We start from the raw sequence: 24500 nt of genomic DNA on the forward strand, positions 1-24500 counted from the left end.
GCGTTTGAAAGTCCATGCGAGGCAAAGTAAGAAAAATATCAAAAATCTGCATGATTTCGCAGCCGATTTCGAGTGAAGCTACTTCAATTGTCCATTGTAAATCGATATGATCCAGTTAAGCTATTGGTTAATGTATAGATGACGTGTAAGGGGATCCGACGTGTGGCTACCTCACGCACGCACACGTCGCTACGCACGTCGCCAATACACACATGCTTGAGCAGGCAAAGTGTGAACGGAGAGGTGCGACTCCTAATTGGCCACATTCCTGATTTAAATTTCAGGATTATTGCACTTACTTTAAAACTTCATATCCTTCCCTGGGCCTCAAATTATTTTCATACCAAATTTTATCATAATCGGTTGAGCGGTTTCCGACTTGACTAGGTAACAGACAGATATCGCTTATGCCATGCAACTCCGGGGACACTCAGTTTGATCTCGTTTCGGACACCATGAACAGGGAAGGTGTTAATGCGGTCTGCCATTATTCGACCCAAAAAGAGCTTAGTCCAAAAGCAGACTGTACAATTACTCTTATTTGGCAAAAATCACGAAAGGTCGTAAGTTCTAACCTCCTCGGCGCTCAACTGTCGGTATCAATGATTCTGGTTAAGAAAAAAATACAAGAAGAGGGTATAAGATTGTATATAGTAGTTTTGACACTGCAAAATTAAGGGTATGTTAAACCACCGCTTAAATGCCTTAAACAAACAGGTTAGGATGGCACAGGAGTTGGCACCAACTCGGACACACGGGACAAAGTGTAGGTACACTAGGTACTACTGCAGGAGCTAAATGGCATCTCGTTCGATTTCCCGCAATCCGATCGGTCGGGCCGAGCAGTCTGCGGTCGCGCGGTACAAAACACTACGAAATTGTGCGTGCCTCCAACGTATTGCGCACACTAATAAATTAACGTTATATTTATTTACTTTTGAAGCGTTGAAGCGATGGTAACTGAGCGGTAATGCGAACTAGTTTTAAACCAGACTGGGATAGTCCGTATTTAATTGCAATGGCGGTGTGCTGAACAACGTTACAACAATATTTTAAAATTTAATTACCTACCTATACAGGGTAACGTTTGCGCTTATGTATCAAAGCTAAAGCAGAATATTTTGAAGATATATAATACGTTATGTTTTAGTTAAATAATTGTTGTTCTAATGTTTAATGACATTCTATAAAAACGTGTACTGTGTTTAAACTATAGGTACTTTATATAATATATTTATGTGGGATTTTTACAAGCAAACCGGCGTTAGTTGCATGTGGACTAGGACCTTCACACATTAAAGGTTTTGCATATTTGTATAGTCTCATTTCGAAATAGGAATGACTGCCCAATTTGCATTCACATTTTAAACGAAACTGTGGACTCCGAAACTTGAATGAGTTCTGTTCCTAGTGTAGTTAAGAAAAAAACCTCGTACATAACTTTTTTTGTTATCTAAAGGCAATCGAAATACACGTTGTGAAAATTTTACTGTCAACCTATTCCGATCCATGAGATGCAGCTTATTGTCTGTCAGACCGACCCGGTTGCCACCCTTCAGATACAGAATCCTTAAAATCAAGCATTGGCGAAAAGAATTAACATGATACAATTTCGTTAACTTAATCACGCAACGCAATCAAACTTAGTAACGCAATCATTATTGATGAGACCTGTAAAAATAGCAAAGGGAAGTAAATAACCGATACCATTAACTAGGCTTGAGTGAATATCGACATAAACCTAGCACTATATTGCCTCATACCGGCCCTCCATTAGTCAGGCTAGCATTAGGTTAAAAAACAGGAAGAACAAATGGACCATTAATGATAGAACGTTATTAAACGTAAAGAGGTTCGTTTTACGCGCTATTTACACGGTTAATTAATTATCGCGAACAAAACAGAATTAAGCGATATCACGAATACTTGAGTAGGCTTAGTAATTTCTTGCCACATGCGAGATATAGGGGAAAGGTGGACAAGACGATTACCTAAGTAAGAATCGAAGTAGGATATGTATATTTTCATGTGAAACAAACAGTACCTACTGTCATATGTATCTACTCGTATCTTACTTTTGTCATACTAAAAATATTTCATCTAATAAGTTCTCATAATAGACCATCTTCAACCATCTTACACACCCCGGTACTCCAGATGATCCCTATCGTACTTTTCCGTAAAATTCAACTCGTCGCTCACGCCGCCACTGCAAAATCGTAAATGAACCGAGGCAAGAGGGCATGCGAGGCTACGTTTTGCTAAAGTATTCAACTAGATAACGTTAGCTGTTTTCGTGCAATCGAAAAGAATCATCTTCCTCTTGGGATCAACTCGTACACCTTTCCCCTAACTATGCAAGCATTCGGCTCACTCCTTAGAAACATGACATGTAACAAGGTTACCCATACGAATTATGTAAATAGTGTTAGACACGCGAAAATTATCATATTCTTCAATAATGATCAGACAATCACAATCAAAGCATAAATATTTATTGAAATTTGATTGATATTATGGAAAGCTTAAACGACATGGGAACTACTTATACCTAGTGTAAGTCAACGTCAATATCAAATGAGTAACATTGACGACAATTTTATTAAATTGTTTGCGTCTAAGGCACTCCCTAAAGGCCTAAAACTGATTAGGTACTTTCATTGTCTATATATATCTATATGCTGTGTTTGTAATATTGAGAAATTATATTTTTAATCACGTCTAAATCACGTAGATAACTATGTGTGCGTATTATGCACTAAAGCATAAGGCCCGTCAACAACAAAACAAATAGGCGGGTGCAATTTTCTTAGCTAACACCCTAATACGCTCATCGTTCGTTACCTAATGTGAAAGCCGCTGCACTTAACTCCCTCATGCATAGTAAGAAGTCCCGCTCGCAGCATTAATAGCTCGCGTTTTTGCGCCAACACTATGATTAGTTCTTGTAAAACGGTTGTTTCTTGCTATTACTCGAGCATTTTGCAAAGCGCCTCACTATTGAAGACTAGATGATCCTATAAACATAATACGTACTCCGAACATACGCTTCTTGAGTTCCAGCACGCCACGTAGACGCATCTATTTCATTGAACACAACCAGAATCAGTTTCCACATCATTATCTGCGCCCGACACACGATACGAATACTATTATTAATAAACTGGTACATTTAATAAGGAAATAATATGGAAATTTATGCAACATTCCCGTAATTAACGTGTTGCAAATGAATCGCTATGGATTGGATATGGCGCGCGCCGCTATTCGCCGTTTTCTGTTATTGTAGCATACTTAATTACTTATTAATTTTTAATCCGCCAATATTCTGACAAACATTCAGACCTATAAGGATCTTAGTGTTTTCTGTATTTCTTAATAATAGGTCTTGCAAAATATCTCTACTCAAACTAAACGTCTATGTACGAGTATGTACCTATATTAAAATGACAACAGAACAGGCAATATGAAGTTAGTGTGTCATAAAGATTTCATTACTTACAGATACGCTTTCGCTACAATCATTATGACAATTGTAAAAACCTAAAAGCAAATCCATTTGTATAACCGCCAAATTGTTAGCATGTTCACACAAAAGCTATGAAAAATAAACATTGAACACACCACGCACATTAACAATTCTATTCAAAGATAAGTCGGTAAAATAAGAATATTCGCAGCGTTACAATATAATTGATAACCTTTCTCATTCGCTCAATTATATTAAGTGGAGTGAATGTTAGCTGTTTCCCGCTTTGGAACAATAATGATAATCAGATGGCGGCGTCTCTGGGAACAATGACAGCGTGCTCTTGCTGCGGTGCCCATGCTTCAGGGGCAGCGGGACAGACTGCACTTCACACAAAAGCTGTATGCTTAAATGTATGCTTAGTCAAGGTCTAAGATATCGATTTGAATCATAAATATACACAATTACGCCTTCATATTACCTATCATTATATTAATGTTGAGTAATTAAATTGATCGCATCGATATCTTGGGCCTTGACTAAACAGATACTTACTCGCATGCTACATGCTAAAAACATTAATTCAGCATTAGGCAAATTTTTTAGATAATACAATTACCTGTAGTACGAATTTTCGGCCATGTATAACTAAGTTAATATGCATTGTTAATTGCATGACTAGTTAATAAGAGTCATTAAGTAATTATGTTAGAACAGAATAAATAAGAATTACCTACCTATCGTAAAACCACCCAACTATAGTACCTAATACAAGGAAATTAGCTATAATTACGGCATAATTAATGGAATATTTTTTATTGGGATATGTGCATTATGGACCGAAATATTTTTTTATCAAGTCATGAGATGAAATATTACTAACTGACCGCCGCGCCGATAGACATGTCCGCAAACCACCTGAATCGCAGTTAACGCAAACTTTTAGCCGACTTCTCACGTAGCCGTTACTGTTAGCCTAACAGGCATTAAGCGGTGCACTCATAATACTTAAAAATTAAAAGTTACTATCGTATTTATGAAACGTGTGAGAATGTTTAATTAAATAAGTGGTTTAAACGGAACTGGGTACATATTTCCAATGAAAGTGACGACACGCATGCATTGCGTAATCATAATGAGATGCTCGAACAGGAAGATTATGTAAATGAAGTTTCCGAGTCAATTAGCCTGTAAATATAATTTATACGGGTACTTTAGGTGTCCGCAGGTAATCGAATGATCGATGGCTCCAGTTGCAAATGGTAATCCGACCTAAGTAACTAAATAAGCTCTTATGAAAGCAAAAGACGCGATAACGCGATTAGCTACCACTAACTACGCGTATGCGTGTGCGTGTCGCACACTCGTTGCGAAACCGTCATCTAATAGGTAAATCACTTTAGGCTCACGGTGTAAGAGTAAGTGAAGACTTCAAACTTAATAATATTACTACTTAATCTGTATCTATGTAATGATGTATTCCTGACCTATAAAATAACGGCAACACGCTTGCCACACCGAGAGCTGGACATCGCCGAAAAATTATTTTAACAAAATTTCATAGCAAAATCTCCCAATGAATTGACGTAAGTACATGCAAAACATTCGTGGGTACATACAAGTACACAAACATCCTCCATTCTTCGTCGTGCAGACAAATTAGCAGCTTGTTATCGGTTTGCCTACTGATCAATTTATTTAAACAGGCCAGTATTACATCAGTGACTACAAAATTCAAGAAAAAGGGTGATTCACCAAATCAGATTTTAAAAATACTGAACAAATCGCTGCCCCAATACTACAGGGATGAAATTCGACTTAATGTCACTATGACAATGGTCAAATTTCAGTTCGATAAAAGTGAAACAGAACCCTGTAATATTGGGGCAGCGAAATGGCACTTATCTTTGTTTCAGCTTCGGCAAAAGTGCTTTCGTATGTCTGCCCGGCTGTTACCCTCTACATGTCACATTTCTCGACAGATTCTCGTGATAGTATTTTGTAACCATCTTCGATAATTACATGGATTTTTTACGATTTTTTTATTCTTAATTGCAGAGGGTAACATTACCTAATTCACAAAGGTTTAAGTAATTAAAAAAATCAATCGTGACGCTAATCTGTAATGCAATCGAAGTGGGTGGTATGCAACCAAGAAGACCCAGTCGCAGACGCTGCTCCCAAAAGGTGTCAAAAAGCTACAGATACACAGGATCTCCATCAGGCCAAAGACCGCTCGCAACAAGCAGACAAGCTACGATCCTCAGCAATAAAGGACTATATTATATACAATATAAACTACATTTTGTGGCTCATTAAGTTAAAAGATCCATATTTCATAAGAACAGCAGAAAGCAGAAGCATGGAATAATTGGAACACGAGCAAGTCATTAACCCAAAATCTATTTGACTCATATGCAAGCTAACGCAGTTCTTACCTCATCCTAAATAGACAAAAGACAGCAAAACATACAATAATTAGTTTCGCGATCATTTAAACTCTTAGGAAATTCGTTAGTCTAAGGTACGCATGCCCGGGCGTCATGTGCGCGCTCATTAATGAGTTGTGTTACAGCAAAAAATATGTTCATCTACACAATATCAAGCGGCAACCCTCGCAAGCTCTTTCTCATAGTATGCATTTCCTTGAAACTGAAGCTTTACCTACGTTAAATAAAGTCTTATTTACGGCGACCCAACTTGATGAGATATTCAATGTTGACGGGTATTCCAGGGTGTGTAGGCATCCGGCGCATGACTCGTCGCTCCGCGATCAATTATTAATAAAAAGCAGCCCGCTCCATTGAAAGGGCGATTAGCTCAATATTTATATGGAATATTCGGTATCAAGGGCGCATTGTGGTGATAATTCGGTGCGTCGTGACGCGGCGCGTTTGGCCACAGACCAAATGCTTCGCGGTAGACCAGCTACACGGTACTGTGGGTACTGGCGGACTCCTAGAGGACGACGTTTTATGACAAAGCTAGGTACTGCTCGTAATTGAAATCCTATACATTTACAATACAATCATGTTATCTGTAACATTTTAACACGTCCTGGTTTCGGTGATAACACGTTTATGTGACATATGTATGGCATAGGTATGCATAGCTATTAAAATTAGGTAGCTTACTAGCATACTGTGTCTTGATAATAGAGGCTTTGTTCATATTTGTAAACACCTTAGCCTTAGCTCTATACTTAGGGATATCTGATACTTACGCTTTCGTAGGTGGCAATTCTGGCATTGAAACGTAGGTAGGCGCTACGAAGCTACGTAGGTAGAGAATTCATGTTTATATTCGCGAAACCCCAGAGTTTAAACTGTAGCTCTTATGAGATGCCCGACGTTCTCATAGAGTAATGTAAGAAGAAGGTACAAATGCAGTGCTGCACGCACACTGATCTCTTGAGGCCACCGACGCGGCGAGCGCTCATTGTACTACCGAATTGACTCGCCGACTCTTTCAAAAGAATTCTACGCCGTGAAAGCAGCTACTATGTCGACATAAATTTATTTAATATGATACATTTCCTGGCACATCAATCAAATACTCGGCCCGATAGCAAATTATGAGCGAATATTAATCTTAACACCCATTGTACCCCGCTGCTATTAGATTAAGTGCTATTGAATACTTTTTGTACCGTTTATTTATCCATGTCAATCAAATGTTTCGGGTATCACGATAATAATCTATGCTCCGAAGCAAATTATTTATATACAACAGGAAAACTGTGCGATATCAATTACGATATCGCATAAAGATCTTTGCAATCGATTTTTCAGAAGCTGATGCTAATGAAAAGGCATTTTCACGAGGTTTGGCGCGGTTGCATGCAAATGTGCCGCTTAATGACGCGCGAAGTCGCGCCACACAACTATAGCGGCCACAAAACGCTACATTATCGATAGTTTACTGTTTCCCGCCGCCAACCGGCAGACAATAAAGAATCGCTCCGCTCGCTCTAAACTACCACTTATTATGACATTATGCATGCCTTGGCTATTCACTTTTTGCTACTGAACACTCAGTTTGTTACCAATGAACGTTTGTTATAGCTAGCTATTACAATTAGATTGACTTATTACAATAACGGCAGTAGTCCCGTTGCGGACTCCCAAGATTGAGTCACCCGTAACGTGGCTCCGCGTAAAACGCCCTTCAACCCCGAAAAGGCCGCAGATTATCGCATGAAAGCGCCTCACAATACTCTTTTAATTTGTCATTATGAAGCAATAAAAACATCCTAAATGAGAGCGACAAAAAACTCGTTCAGACTCCGACAAAAACCACGAGCTGGGGCGAAATTCGCAAATCATTCCGCCATAATGATAGCCGCTTGAAAAAAATTTAAATATCAAAAGGCCGGACGGGGCACAGTAATGGTTTAAAATCATTTTTCATTCGAGTCACTCGTGAGTCAGAAATATGAAAACGGTAGCCGTCGGCCGCTTCCATTAACTCGGGTCGCGATTAGAATTTTGGCCGGAGTCCATCTTTCATTAGTCCTTAAAAATAAACCTAAAAGCCAATCACACGGTGCGAAATGAGAATGACTTGATGGAGTATAGATGTTATATTTTTTCATTACATTAAGTATACACAGGCAATATCAATGAGTCCTTACAGCCAGCGGCCCAGTTAGCGCAGTCGGAAGATTTTGACGGAGAGTTGGTAGTTGACGGGCGAGTGTTGGTCGGAAGTGGAGGGGTGTCATTTGTTTTTCCTCTGTTTCTTGCGCGCCTGCTCGAGGGGCGGCAGACCGCTGTCGAACTCGCTGGCGGTGTGCATGGAGCTCTGCTTGTTTACTATCCTGCCGCTCAACCCTGCTTTAACCTTTGGGAACCTGGAAAACGATATTTTATTCAAACACAAATACCATAAGTGGACTTTATAAGTCAATACTACTATCTACGAAATAGGCATTTTACTATATTACTAGCAGAATCTATACATATATATATAATCTAACTAATAAAGAATAATCAAAATAATTCTATTCACGATAATATTTTGATTATTCTTGAATGTGTATACACATTATCACATTTAAGGTCAATGTCGCTAATTCCGTCATAGGGAATATTCCGTCCACTAGCGTTTTTCTCGAACAACGAAGAACATGGATAATTTCGTCGACGAAGCAGCGATTGCTTTTAGTTTCAAGTTTAGTTTTTAGTTTACAAAGCAAATGGTTTGTTTTCCCTACGATTGAAAGAAATATACGCTCGTAGAGGGAATAGGCCCTATGACGGAATTAGCCAAATTAACATAAATTGTACAACAATTGATATTAATTAACTTATAGGTACGTTTCATGGTAGCCATGGAGTTGCACAAGATATAAATAAACCATTATTACTATGTACTTCTACAAAAGCTAAATACTTAAAACAAAAAAGAAGTAATTTAAAATATACTTAACATTAGCCATAAACAAGGGTTTTTATCAATACCGGATAATCAGTTTTCTTTTGTTTGAAAAATCGATTGTAGCAGCTGGTTACGAATAGTAGCTTCAAAAAAAACTTAAGTAAATTAAGTCATAAAAGCAGCAAAAAAAAGTACACACCCTTTAAAAACCTTTCAACGTTTGTTGTAAGTATTATTTTATAATACCACATAAAAAAAATCAAACAACAATGTGTAAATATTGAATAAGGTATAACAAGATAAAATATGCAATGCCATAAGCATTTCCTAGTCTAAGAAACAGTGGTTCAATTGACCGTAGTTCTGTAGAAAGCGACCAACTTTTTATTTTTGTCAAAGTGACTTACACCCTAACTCAGTAGCTTTAGTCGCTTTCTGCATTGATAAAAAAATTGAGTTGGTCGTTTTCTGCATAACTACGGTCAATTTTAGCAATCATTATTTTTCTCATTTCATCTCCAATAGTCATCGTTTCAGTCAAACCCAAAAATCAACCATCGACAAGTATCTAAATGTAAATAATGGGGTTGGCCGGTCGAAGTTTTTAGCAGATGGCGCCTTCATAGCTTGCCCTGTCAATCCCTAGAATTGTGTCAAATTTTTGTTTGTTTAATACCCTGGATGCCAGCCCTTTAAGCCAAATCTCATAGAAAAAAGGGCAAGCTATGATGGCGCCATCTATGCAAACCTTTGACACTTGCCAACCCCATTTAAAGTGATTTGTAAGGCAGAGAGAGACATTATGATAAATTCTATATTCATCTAAGTCTTAGAGTAACAATGTTGCGGTCCAATAATGCTAGTCCAATGGTGCATGCATGATAAATTGATAATGAGGTAATCACAAATTATTCATCAAATTAGTATGGTACCTATATACACGGTGTAACATGAGGAAACCGAATAATTTTAACCACATATTTCTGAGGTCAAACGAAGGAAAAAATGTAATATGAGTTTAGGTCAGTTTTTTCAATTTTTTGAATGTATTTGTACATAAAAAATAAATGTTATTGGTAAACTTGTCACTTAAAATTGATTTCGACATTTTTTTTCGTAAAACCTACTATTTGCAAAGTGTTACTTGTCACTTTTTGACATTTATTAATAAGGATATTTAGACTACGTCCCATAGCAGCAACATCACCATCAAAAAGGCCTTAAAACACTATGTAACAATTAAAACTTGTTTTTTTTTTAATTAATACTATAGACGGTCAAGCAAATCTCGTCAGTAGAAAAAGGCGCGAAATTCAAATTTTCTATGGGACGATATCCCTTCGCGCCTACATTTTTCAAATTTGCCGCCTTTTTCTACTGACAAGATCTGCTTGACCAAGTATATCTCTGAAACTAGGCGAAATTCAAAAAAGTTTATAGGACATTTTTGTCTCTAAATATGATCAGGAATACGCTGTTAAAATTATTCGGTTTCCTCATGTTACACCGTCTATATTGGTCCTCCTTACTGTTTTAGATGACGGCGATTGCATTGAATTTTGTTTATTGCGAGTCTTTATGTAACGCGGTGAGTAAATCTTGGTAATTTAGATTATTGGCAGTGGCTGTTCAACAGTCCTACCTACTACTGAGAGCGTTCAACGGAATTGTGTACGATGCGATGTGGGTAGGGCAGAAGCACCGTTTTTAGCCATCTTTGCACCGTTTTTGACAAATTGAAATTTGAATAAATATATTGTAAAAATTTGTATAAAAAATAGTTTTAATAGCTTTATACGGTAACGAATCAAGTTTGGAATGGTAAACCTTATGAAGACAATTAGATAGCGACAAAGGGTACAGTAGCCACAAACGGTACTACTGCCCTATTCTGTACATACGCGATTAATATAGTAACAGATTTTAAGTAGCTATACAAGCTTATTTCTATGGACTCAAAAATGCCTAGAAAAATGCGTCACCCGCAATAAATAACACAACAAAAATATTCTTTTGGACGGGGATCGGTCCGTGACATGCTCCTAATGTTAAGAAAAAATCACTCACCCGGGCCTCTTCCTCTCTTCCTCGTCATGCACAGTGAGCTTGTTGACCAGCCGTTCTCTCTTCAGGTCCGGATCGTACTTGGCGCGCTTGGCGAGCGCCGCGGGAGTGTCGCGGAGCGCGAACGCCTTGGCCGCGTGGCCGAGGTGCAGCTGCTTGGCGTTCAGGTACTCGCGCACGTCGCGCGGGTAGCCGGAGTAGAAGCGGACCCAGGTCGTGTAGGCTGGAGGGAGGAATTTAGGTTACGCCGAATACGGGTAGATGCCACAGCATAGACTAGGAATCCTCTAGACCGAGTTTAGAGCAATTATTTCGTGCACCGATGATGCCAAAAATGCGGGGGTTCGCGGAACGAGGTGAGCGAAGTCCCGTGCCGTGATTGGTCCGCTCAAACGACGAACGAGTTCACGGACGTCACACAAAGACACTTTCGACATGAACATGGAGTAAAATTACCGTATGAGTGGCAGAGGGGGTAGCGTGACTATGCTAAGTCTGGAGGATGTTTTGTCTGTGTGCCACAGATAAGGTATTCTGGTAATTCCAAAAGGAAAAACACTAAAAAAGTGGCGGATAATTCCGAACAGAAATTCTTATTACAATGGAATATGAGTGATTTTAAATGATTTTCGGGATTGTCCGATTTCCGAAATTATTGGAATACTTACATCTTGGTTATAAAAAAGTTTTTGTAATTTAAACTAACTTCAAAAAATATATGTCCAATAAGCGATTACTTGTTAAAATCACTAGGTGTGTACTGAATGTGTAGGTACTACCCTACTGAACTTACCTCGGCTTGCCCTAAGTAGCCAGGACTTGTCCGTGTGTGCGGTCTGTTCCAGCCGCGCCTGCACGGCGATGGCGGCGCGGTTCGCGTTCGCCGCGCCCGGCACTATGCTCAGCAACGGCTCCAGACATAGCTTCTCGTTGCGTTGAGTCAGTCTGATAACAAGTTATTAAGATGGGTTGCATTTGAAGTCAACCAATTTTATCTTAAGGTACGTACAGACCTGGTGAATGCGCCGTGAGAGCACGTTTGCTTTAGATTGCGCAACTACTTAGCGACGTAGCCCCAGGATAACATATTTAGTCAAGAAACGGATTATAAACATATTGTAGATAGCAAAAAAATGTTAGTTACCTGATACGTTTCTGTTCAAGGTGTCGCATGAATTCAGTTTCGCTGGGTAGCAAGAACATCACAGCCTCCCCCACGTTGGAGGCTCGCCCCGTTCGCCCGACCCTGTACATAGTTACATGTCAGGCATATATAAATAGAAATAGTTTATTCGTGGCAAAGAAATGACAGATAAAAAAAGAGGGACAGAAAACAAACTTACACATAACATTACAACACATAACATAACAAGTAATATTAGCCACGAAATAGTCCCGACTCAGCATTGTTAGCCTGGATGGGCCAACGCTGGTATATATGTACTTATTAACGACATCTAGCAGACTATAACTGAAGGAATTCTATTTTGCCATTGAGCCAACGTTAGGTACAATTTGGCAAGTTTGTAGATATTGTAACATTATAAGTTTTTCAAAATTAATAACTTAAAAAATATTTACCTATACATATAATTGTAGATTAATATATAAACATATAATAGAGGATTGTAGAAAACTATATTGATGTCATGTGATGAATAAATGTATCACTAATCATTTATTGATTATTATAAAATATAGTGACATTTCTAATAATAATATTGTAGATTGTTTAGAGTTGAGACAAGAACCGATTAAAGTGGCTACTGACCTAACCTATATTTCCAGATGTGATGACGAACATTCGTAGTACCTACCTATCACACCGCGCAAAATTAAAACTTAAGATGTCAAAACTTAAATAGCAATTTTTATTTCTCTTAAATTACAAACTTACCAGCTTACCAGCGCCATTATTATACATATGTAATCACTATTTTAAAATAAAATGAGTTAGTCGATTGAAAAGTGTAAACGCCTGCCGACCATGTAACTACAACAAATCAGCGGGGGATATCATTCGTGTCTTTAATATTTTAGCATTACAGCGTTTAAGTCAAGAGACAACACTCAACAGTAACCAACTTGGTGAGACAAACTATAATAAAAAACGTGAAAAAATAAATACTGAAATCGGGTAAGCTTTGCTTTCTCACCCGACAGTACGAAGTTCGTACGGGTTCGGGTCGGGCCACTTTTATTTTATGAGTATAATACTTTTGGAAAAGTGTGTGAGTATACCTGTGTACATAGTCGGTGGCTGAGGCAGGTGCGCAGTACTGCAGCACAAGATCCACGCGCGGCACGTCGAGGCCTCGAGCTGCCACATCCTGCATAAAACGTACTCGTAAATGTAACAAGATCCGTTCGTCACGTCATAAATACATGATAAGCATCCGTCTCAGTTGTGGTTCTACGACCTAACTCTCATTATTTCCAAACACTCATTATTCCAAAAGTAAGAATTTTGAAATATATTTTCTTTTTAAACCCCGGCGTTTTTGGGTGCGGGAATGATATCGGGGATTCATTGATAACTTTGTTTTTGTAAAATATGCCCGCCGGTGTGGTTAATAAATAATCTTCAATTAATTTAGCACAGCAAAATTGCTTTCGAAAGGACAGACATTTTGTCTTACTCTTTGAAGGCGGTGTGAATAAAGTCGAGTGCCATAAATGCCAACATAATAAGATAACAGCAAGGGTAAAATGCCCGCTTATTGCTCGCGTATTGATAATAGATTTCTTCCGCAACTTTAACTGCCGTTCTGCTGACAGTAGGTACAAAACTTTTAATGTCAATAAAATATACTTTTCCTTTAGAAATATTGCTGTGTTTTCATGCAATACTAAGCTCTATCAGCGTTTTATTACTACAAGTATTGCAAAAATATATAATTATTGATTGCCCTCAGTCCTCAGTTAATAAAAACGAAAAAAATCCGATATGAAATAAATATAAGCAGGAATACATGTTGTTTTCGAGTTTTTCCACCAGCAAAGCAACTGACCACCGCACATAATAATTCCGTTTAGCAATATTCAAGGAAACCATAAAAACGATGATTTCTGCGGCGCACAGTAAGTGCTTTCTTGTTCGGTCAAGCAATTAATTCATATTAGCTTTCCAGCAAAAACCGAACTCACTTGTACTAGGCTACAATGTAATTTCCATTATTGTTTCTACTTTTTAGCTCCATGTAATTGCAATTATAATAGTTATTGCTTTTTGATTGCGATTATAGTAGATTAATAAATAACAATGTCTACGAGTTCCTAATAGAGTGTCCTACTTGAAGGGGAACATTTTCAATAAAAAACCGGGCAAGTGCGAGTCGGACTCGCGCACGAAGGGTTCCGTACCATAATGCAAAAAACGGCAAAAAACGGTCTCCCATCCAAGTACTGACCCCGCCCGACGTTGCTTAACTTCGGTCAAAAATCACGTTTGTTGTATGGGAGCCGCACTTAAATTAAGATTTAAAGATTTTATTCTGTTTTTAGTATATTTTGTTATAGCGGCAACAGAAATACATCATCTGTGAAAATTTCAACTGTCTAGCTATCACGGTTCGTGAGATACAACCTGGTGACAGACGGACGGACGGACGGACAGTAATAGGGTCCCGTTTTACCCTTTGGGTACGGAACCCTAAAAACATTGTTTCTCGTCGTCTCTATATTGTTTTTATTAAATCTATCTACTCGTATTTATTCGCAAAAGAGAACTAGTATTAAATAATGCGTTAATGCCACTGTTTTTGATTTAGCCACTGGAAAACTCTAGGAATGAAATAGATATAAGAATACAGGTAAAATTATACTTATAATAAAATTGCCTGTCTGTTGTAGGTAGTAAGTTAGATTTTGTGTAAGCCAGATTCTAATAAGATAACTACGCATTGATTATAGAAACCCTTGACATATAAGCTTTCAAATTATAAATACGACATTTAATTTCAATAGGGAATATTAGGCAAAGCTCTGCGTAGGTGGCACCTTTGTGGCACATACAGTAAACAAACCACATTGACACATCACACGTCACGTCAATCACATGGCCTACCGCGAAACAAGAAAATCGAAATTTCGATATCTAATCTCTCTATCACTCTTGCATATTCGAGCGATAAAGAGGCAGATAACTAAATTTCGATTTTCGCGTTTACCGATAGGCCCTTGTTAACAAACCGCCTTGATGCATCAATGTCATATTTTATTGTCTGTGAAAACTTGTCAAAAAACAGTTTAAGGCACAGTATGTATAAGTTACTCTATGAATTTACTGAGTCGGTAGTGCTGCACTCTGGCGGCAGAACATTGCAGTAATATCCCCTATTGAGCGATTTCGATTCCTATTTCAACTATAAATAAAATCAACAGCAACAAAAACATCCAAAACAGTTATTTTAAAGATGTTATTAGGATTAACCTTTTGTATGCTCTGACCAAATTTTTGTATTTTATAAAGCAATGATAATAAACACATCTTTAAGTTGAACACCATATGGAGCAGATCTGCTCCTAAGCATACCAGAGGTTAAACTTATAGGGGCAAGATTTTCTTATTGACTCCGGCAGCCTAGCAACAACGATGACAGTTTCTATGCCAACTATATAACATAAAAACCGATCAAAAAAGCTCCCAAGATAGGATCGGACAATCTATGAACAGCGCGTATTCTTGTAAAGATAATTTGAATTTGGTATCGGGCGAGCGGCGCTTACAGATGTAATAAATACAGATAATGGTAGTTAATCGACGCGTATTGTGGCAAGCTGGGAGCCGGCGGAGGCAGATGAATGACCGGCTAATACGACTCAAACAACAATTAAGTATCGACAATCAAAGGCAAGCGGTGGCGGGCCCGCCATTGTCGGTGGATTAAAAACGTGATATAGTAGGTAGGTAGCGCTCGACACGTCCGTCTTCTGTTCGACGCTATACAATATTTTCAAATATTAATGGATTATTTTTTATCGATTTACACCTAATTGGACTTATCTGTGAAAATATTATGTCACACCGATCGGCTTCTTTACAGTGTACTTTAACAGTAAATAAACGACGTTAAAGTTAATGTTTGGAAGTACGTATTTTAAAACTGTGTAAATGTAACTGTAGCCCTTTAGTGGAGAAGTAGGTGTACTTTAAAGATTACGGTATCGAAATCATGATTCCATTGGCGTGTTTATTCACCATACAAAATAGGGCTTTCTTCTTGGCCTTGCGGAACTGGTCGAAGACCTCGGTTATGAGCTCGTGCGGCAGCGCTTGGTTATCCACTTCAAACTCTGAATCAATATACTAAACATTGTAAATAGTGTCACTCACCGTACAAAAGAGCACGCCCTTCTTGGCCTTGCGGAACTGGTCGAAGACCTCGATCCTGCGCTCGTGCGGCATGGAGCCGTGCAGCCGGAACACGGACAGCTCCACGGGGACAACACCGCCCTCCGGCGGCGCTTGGTAGTCCACTTCAAACTCGGAGTCGCTGTCTGACTCCTGTCACAAATTAGGTGGTATTAAAGCGAGTGAGGCCATTTGCAAACAAATATGGGAACTGAACTTGTCGTCGACCATACTTTAACCATTGTCGACGTTAGTTATTTTACTGTTGTGTGCCTTGCTATTGAAAATCATCAGTAAATAATATGTTGAAAGCTGAATTTTGTACATTCGAAAATACTTCGCATATTTCGATCTGCGAGGTATTTTTCGCAAGTGACGGTGGACATTTTTGGAAAGTAAAGATTTGAAGTCTGAATGGATTGAGGAGGTGAATACAATCATAGGGATCAGTTTTATTCAGAAGCAAATCTGGACGTTAAAGGAATAATTAAATTAATGTAAAACCTCACCTTGTCGTCGTTGGCTTTCCTCTTTTTGGACTTTGGATTCTCGTTTTGCTTGGATTTCGCTGGTTTCCCAGTAAGCACAATCTCTATGAGCTCCGCGTGGTAGTCCACCATCTCCAAAGTTGCCATGAATACCATCAGCTTGCCGCCTCTTTTGTTCATTACGCAATGTTCTACTATAAGGGAGCATAGTGTAACCAGTCTCAACTTCATTGGGACTATTAGGAATGATTGCTTCACTGATACTGGCATCACCAGCTCATCTTCCTTTATGGCTGTTTTGACAGCTGCTTCAAACGAGGGAGCGATGTCGGGTTCAGTGGGCATGACGTATTCGTCATCTGACTCCATGTCCACGACCCCAGGTATTGGAGCTAGTTTGTCTTTTGTCTTTTTTTGTTGTTTTTTGGCGACTCCGGGGAATGGAACTGGAGCGGCTTCCGAGTCAGATAATTCTTCAACACTAAACAACGACTTCGATTTGTCTTGTCTAAACAACTTCAGGCCTAAAAAAATATATAAAACATTAGTTTGTTTTCTCTTAAATGCGGGTAATCTGTTTTAATTATCAAGTAAATTGATATGATACCCTGCTTTTCTTCTGGGGCATCTTCTTCTTCGTCATCATTCTGGTCCGTGTTTTCTTCTATGACGTTTGACTTAACGTTAGACTTCTCGTTTTTTGTTTGAATATCTTTGGCACTTGACAGCCCCTGTTTCGTCTTATCTATAGGTTTCAAGGAATCGGCGACGAGCGCCGTTCCGTCCGCGGCGTCCACGAACACCGGGTCCACCATTGTGATGCCGGCTAAATTTTCAACGGCCTACGCGTTAAGTAAAATTGATAAATTAGTTAAAACCTTTTATTTTTTCCTAAGAATGGTAAATCGTGAAAGCTAAATATGCAAATCATGTTGTACTTATGGCAAGCGAAAGTATTATTTTAAATAAGAGGTAAGAATTAAATGCATTGAACCCACAACCTGCTCGTGTGCAAGCGGTCGCTTTGAACCAGCTACTGAAGCTTACTTTTCATTACACTTGCTCGAAAAAGGTGTGCTGATGGACAAAGGCCTATATTGTTCCCGCGGAAGTTATGGATTGTGTAAAAAACTCCCTAGGGAGTCATAGCTTCTTTTTATTATGTCACTCATTCATACAAACCAAATAGCGTAAATGAGTTTTACTTTTAAAATACTAACGTTTATAATTTAATGTTTTTATTTATGTTTTAAAATATTTAATTTGATTAATTGAATTGAATTTGAATGCCGAATAGGTATGTGCCTTCGATGCCTAACCTGTCAAGAAATGACAATATGGCGGACGAATGTTTGATATGATATGTCACCGTATTTAAAATTTATTTCGCTTAATATTTAGTCTTTTCTTCGCAATTGTGATGAAAAACATTGTTTTTAACTTTGGGGGCAAGTGTATTGCAAACGCGGGTCTTTAATTGTCTCCAGCCTGCGGCTGTCGGGAATTACCACCCTCGTTTCCAAAATTTCACTTACCCCCCGCTTTGCACAATTTAGGTACTATTTATACAACGAATATCACAAATCACAATAGCGTGTTTCTTGTTCACGCCTTAAGGAGGCTCATTTATCGTTTGAACAATTAGAAAAAATATCAACCATCTTAAACCTACATCAGCAGTAAATCTATTGTTTACCTTCGTAAGTGTAGCAGATAGTAAAGTAGTTTGCCGCTCTTTAGACAAGAACACTTCAGTCAAATGATGTTTTATTTCAGTCTTGCCTTCATCTTCCTTCTGTTCTTCAGGTTCCTCTTCCTTATCAGGAAAAGTCGATTTAATTTGATTTTTGATCAAGGCCATAGGGTCATAGGTAGCCGCTTTTTTATGATCTTCGATTGCTTTTACAATGGCGGCTACGTCTTTTTCGTATCCCATGTCCAGTAAGCAATCTGCCTCATCTAGTACTAAGCACCTAAAGATTGATTAAATTAAGATAAAATAAGATTGATTCAAACATATCAGTTGGTAACGCATAGACATAAAAATGGATAATATTTTATTTCATCCTTTTTGAAGTCGGTTTAATTTTTTTTGTAAAAAGCTTTTATTTTACCATTTTTAGTTTAAACACATTGTTAAGAACGCATGAATGAAAAACAAGATCATGTTTAACACTAAATTCGTGGACGTATTACTTTAGTAAATATGTAATCAGGAATTTTCTCGAGTCCGTCTGGGAAATTATAATTCCCCGCCACTGACCCAATCCCTCAGCCCCCCGATCACTCAACCTCACAGCACATCAACCCCTGATCCAGGAACCCCTCGATCCTGAACCAGCAACCCTTCAACCGCCATTCCCCGACCCCTTAATCCCTGACCCTTTAACTCCTAACCCTAACCCCCGATCAGTAGCCTTACCACCTTACCACGAGTTTGACATTGATATATTCGCTAACTGTGTGTGTAACTTACTTCCTATGCATCTCGCTCGTACTAACCTTAGTGTGAGCGAGATGCATAAAAAGTTACATTTAGATGCATAAGACGTTAGCGAATATGTCAATGTCAAAGTCGTGGTAAGGCTACAGTTGCAGTACATCAAATTGGTGGTTTTCGGAAGCAAATGCTCGAGTTACTTTAGAAAACCCCGAAATCACTTAACACGTGCCTTTAAAAATTGAGGAGTTCCCTCAATTCCTCATGGATTCCATCATCAGACCAGAACCAAAAATAATACGGAAACACCTTGGAGGTAACTTCTTCCAAACAAAAAAAGAATTACTCAAATCGGATCACAGGTGCCGGAGTAATCGCTGAACATACTCACATTTAAAGAAATCATCATCATTATCATCAAAATAATCATCATCATCAGGTCTACTTCATCAAATTGGTGGTTTTCGGGAGATAATGCTCGAGTTGCTTAAGAAAACGCCCAAAACACCATGCATGTGCCTTTCAAAATTGAGGAGTTCCCTCAATTCCTCATGGATCCCATCATCAGAACAGAACCAAATTAAAATGGGACCAACTCGGAGGTAGCTCCTTTCAAACAAAAAAATAATTTTTCAAATCGGACTATGGATGTCGGAGTAATCGGTGAATGTACATAGAAAAAAAAAACATAGCCACAACTGAATACAGAACCTCCTCCTTCTATGAAATTGAAGTCGGTTAAAAAAAAAAAAACATAGCCACAACCGAATACAGAACCTCCTCCTTCTATGAAATTGAAGTCGGTTAAAAATTGGCACAATCAGTCAAGTAACGTCACCCTAAACCTCTGTAATGACTTACAAAAACCTTATAATAGTTAAGTACATTACAGTTTAAAATAACTTACCCTGTCTTTGCAAAATTGAGAGACTGTGTATGCCTTAAATGGTCATTTATCCGTCCCGGTGTGCCAATCAATATGTTGAGACCCTTCCGCAATCTTGCCTTCTCAGCTTTGCGTTTCTGGCCCCCGCTCAATAGCCCCGGAACAATCCATATGAATGGCTACAAGGCAATTTATATAAGACTTAAAAAGTAAATTAATTTGAAACTGGTTACTTTAGCAACTTCACATTACAAATTACTTACATTCCAACATACATTTGAGCATCAAATATAAGTAATATTTATTCAAAATATATTTTATTATAAGGAAACGTAATATAATCAGTTTCCCTCTGGGTTGGAAGGTCATGGCATTATTTTCAGTAAATACCATGCCTATGTCAATTCTTGGGATTATTAGGTTGCAGTCACCAGGATCGGGTCCCATGGCAAGCCGTGGCAAAAAGTCGGAACAAAAGCTTGAAAGATTATAATATTTATGATTACAAATGAATGACAACCTGCCCCCATTTAGCTAAAATCTACAAAATCAAATCTTTTTTTATGTTTTCTACATGAAAGTCCTTCTTATTACTGAAGTCACTTATAAAAAATATAGTAAATTGTATGACTTTAGCGAACTCAGTGCCGTCGACTGGACAGAAACGGCTTTGGACAGAGTAGCATGGCAGTATTTGGTGTTGGAGGCCAAGATCCACTTCGGGTCATTGCACCACAGCAGTAAGTAAGTAAGTAAATTGTATTACCTTGACCAGTTCCAGGAATAGCTCATGAGTCTGCACAGCCAGTTCCCTGGTCGGCACCACCACAACCACCCGGATACCGTCATGCCTGTTTATCTTTGGACGTATGGCTTGTAACCCTTCTATAATGGGTAAAGCGTAAGCTAATGTTTTGCCTGAACCGGTCTGTGACCTGCAAATATTTTCATAAATTTATTCCTTGCAGAACCATGGTTAAAATAAAAAGACACATAATATTTATATTTTATAGGAATTAAACCTGATTATTAGTCTTCTCCCATTTAAGGTTCTAACATCTCAATACACACTTCAATCTTTAAACCAGTGGTGGGCAAAGTAAAACCCGCGGGCCAGCTCCAGCCCGCGAAAAGGTTTTTTCCGGCCCGCCACCAGTCCACGAAATAATTTGTATATAGATATGGCACTGGCCCACGATAATCACATAAAAATAGTTTTGCGATTGCCCTCCTCTTAAATATCTTAAACTTTCTGGCCCCCCCCATGAAGAAAGTTTGCCCACCACTGCATTAAACTGTCTAATGAAAAAAGAATTTAAAATATTTATTATGCAAAAAGTTATTACAATCAAAGTTGATAAACATTGGTAACCGCACTAGGCAAGCCTGTATCATGGCAACCAATAACATAATGGGTCTGAATATGAGGGAATAAATAATAATTGCATTGCATCAAATACATAACCTCACTAAGTGAAAAATGATTATCAACCTCAATATAGCAAATGATATTTAAAAACTTACCTAATCAGGGCATCTCTTCCTTGCAGTATCACAGGCACTGCACTCTGTTGAACCACCATAAGCTCTTTCAACCCAAGATTCTGCTGTAAGTTGGCTACACTGTGAGGGTGAATGTCTAAATCTAAGAAGCTCTTTTCAGCAAAAACTTTTTCCACTACTGGCTTCACAGCTCTCTGGCCAAGCCTTGGAACATCTGGGTTATTTTTGAACAACGATGAGATCCAGCCACCAGCCCTGGGTTTTTGCTTTAATTGTATATCATCACTAAGATCTTGATAGCTTTTCCCTTGAAACTTTCCTTTGTTTTCGCTCAAATCTCTCAAGTTACTTGATAAATCTATTGACTTCTGGACCTCAGGTTCTGATTGCCGAGGCACCTTAATTTGACGTTCGGAATCAGTTTTCTTGACTGGAATAGCTCTCTTCCTGGCTATAGTTTTTCCCGTAAAAGCAGGCTTTGACATAAACTTATATTCCGATGCATTTTTCTGTGCACCTCCTGTTTTCTTGTTGCCCTGAGATTTAACCAATAGTAAGTCGCATATCTAAGCAATAAAATTGTTTATATTTCTTGTAAATAATACCTTACCTTTTTGGAAACAGAAATATTTAACTGCAAGTCGTCCATTTTCGGTTTTCGGGATAAATCAGGTTTCGATATACATGTTATGTTGAGGTTATAGGCGCACGCATGTTTTTGTTGTCGTGTAGAACTGTCAGATTGACAATCCGTTTGCGTTTCGTTTCACACGCGAGCGATTGTTCTTCTGAGCAACAACGAGCGGCAGTCGACTCGAGAGAGCACACGTCGACGCGCAAAACATTCGAGCAACACGGAAGGGAGGCGGCATTCGCACTATTTCCCCTCTGCCGAGGTACAAGATTAGCGCGTCAATCTAATCTAACGCGGGTAATAAAACTAGTTGCACTTGGATTTTTCACTAGACCGAGTCCAGACGCGCGCGTGAACACCAAAGAGTATAATAATATATGTATAGTGAACACTGCTGCACAAAAATGTCTGTTTGCTCGGTTTTTTGTTATAAAAAGAGGTCGGGGACATCAAATTTACAAAAATAAAGTGTTTCATTTCACATGTAATATTTTTTTTACATATCATACGTTTAATTACTTACATTCAAACACAATTATTATATTTTAGTATCATGTAATTGTTGGATTTATCGATTATGCTCGCTCAGTACAAATTGCGGATGGGTCGAGCGACAAATCCGACTTCTCATCTCTCAGAATACAATGACATACTTGAACGAAAATGTGTTAGTGTGCGTGTTGTGACACTTGTCACTCGTCCGTACACAAAAAGAGATCGAGGTTTGCAAGATTTGTCTTTGACGTGTGTCATTTTCTATGTATTTGTGTCGTCATTACAGATTGGATTTTGTATGTCCGTGTGTGAGAAGTGCGACTGTGTGCACCTTTCCCCCGCGAAAAATGGCAGAAAGATTTGTACGGTGAGATATCGCTTGGGCCCCTCCCTTCCGATGTGTCGGAAGCCGGTGTTGCTCGAAGACTCTGTCACTGTCACTCTACGAGCGATAGAGAGGTAATTATAGGGACGAACGCGAACGAACGGAATTTTACTATGGGATACTGGGGATACTATACTCACTATAGTCATGTGGTCATATTCTAGTCCTCGTAGCATTATCTTGTCATAGGTACAGATTTAAGACAATAGTTATCTTATCTAGATGACCCAGTTCCGTTTAGTGAAAAATCGCGAATCGCGCTATCAAGATTTTTCTTACGATAATGGCCCAAGACTCGTGCAAATTACGTTTAGTTCACGAATAACACGCTAGATGGCGCTGTTCCCTGTTGTTAAAAACCCTGAATCACGCTATCAAGATTTTTCTTAGGATAAAGACTTCCGACTCATACTTCAGAATTTGTTTACGAATCGCACGCTAGATTGCGCTGTCCCATATAATAAAAATCCTGAATGGCGCTATCAAGACAATTGAAACGCTATGAAGTAGTATGAAGATTGGGATAATGATAATGACCCTACAAGCTGATGATGGAGGAAGTTATTATTATGTATAATAACATCTTGTAATACCATACTTGCAATAAACGTTTATGATTACTTATCGATTTGATTCAAATTTGTTTAGAATAATATTTAAAAGGTCGAAGAGGATCCATCCTTTAAAATGTGTCATTATGAATTACTTAGTTACTTTTATTTTTGACAGAAAGTCCAAATTCTATTGATATATTTTTGTGGATTGGATCCATATTTCCCTAAATTACGTCCTGTGCAGTGCTGTAATGTAAACGTCCAGCAACGCCAGCAACATTAGTGGCCGAGCATAATATTGTGGCTAACTGAAATCAATAAAATGTAGACAGTGTACATTAACTAAGTTTAAAAGAGTAAAGTAAGTAGGTATGTCAGTTGTTTTTATAACACGGAGGGTGAAGATTCACTGGCTGCGAAACGTTCCGTGAATGAGAATTCGAAAAGGATCACGTGTCGCCGCGTGCCGCTGCAATGTTCGCTTTTTAGGGCCGTAGGGTGGAATAAATATTTGTAGCTTAAAAACCATGTTTGCCCTCTAGCCCCATGTCGGTAAATAGAAAGGATTTGGAGGAAATCGATCATGCGATTAATCCTTACAATACTCATGCTAAAGCTGCTGCACTAAGTTCCTAGCGGAAAGTAAATAATGACCTTTACGGATAATTTAATGGCATCCTCATATATGTAAGCAGCTCAAAATAAAACTGTCGTTGCCTTCGCCTATAAGGGTATAAAATATAATTAAGTAAATACGAAACGTTTGAATTTAGGTAAACGAAACTTAAACTTTAATTTAAAAAAACTACGGTGGGCGGCTTGCAATGTTATTAACTTATCACTAAGGGCT

At 38.4% G+C, this 24500-nt stretch overlaps 1 protein-coding gene across 1 annotated transcript; it reads right to left on the reverse strand.

Annotated features, from left to right (window-relative positions):
* Positions 1–8077: 8077 nt before the first annotated feature.
* Positions 8078–22331, reverse strand: LOC134804192 (probable ATP-dependent RNA helicase CG8611). The gene is made up of 13 exons (XM_063777137.1): positions 22193–22331; positions 21604–22118; positions 20846–21014; positions 20101–20258; positions 18450–18726; positions 17361–17595; positions 16775–17277; positions 16248–16418; positions 13154–13242; positions 12057–12158; positions 11706–11857; positions 10916–11135; positions 8078–8321 (listed from the first exon to the last, which is right to left on the reverse strand). Exons 1-13 carry the CDS (start codon positions 22229–22231, stop codon positions 8189–8191), a joined length of 2763 nt encoding a protein of 920 aa, XP_063633207.1. The 5' UTR covers positions 22232–22331; the 3' UTR covers positions 8078–8188.
* Between the last annotated feature and the right edge of the window lie 2169 nt (positions 22332–24500).

This window comes from Cydia splendana, chromosome Z, assembly GCF_910591565.1.
Source record: "Cydia splendana chromosome Z, ilCydSple1.2, whole genome shotgun sequence".
Classification (NCBI taxonomy): domain Eukaryota; kingdom Metazoa; phylum Arthropoda; class Insecta; order Lepidoptera; family Tortricidae; genus Cydia; species Cydia splendana.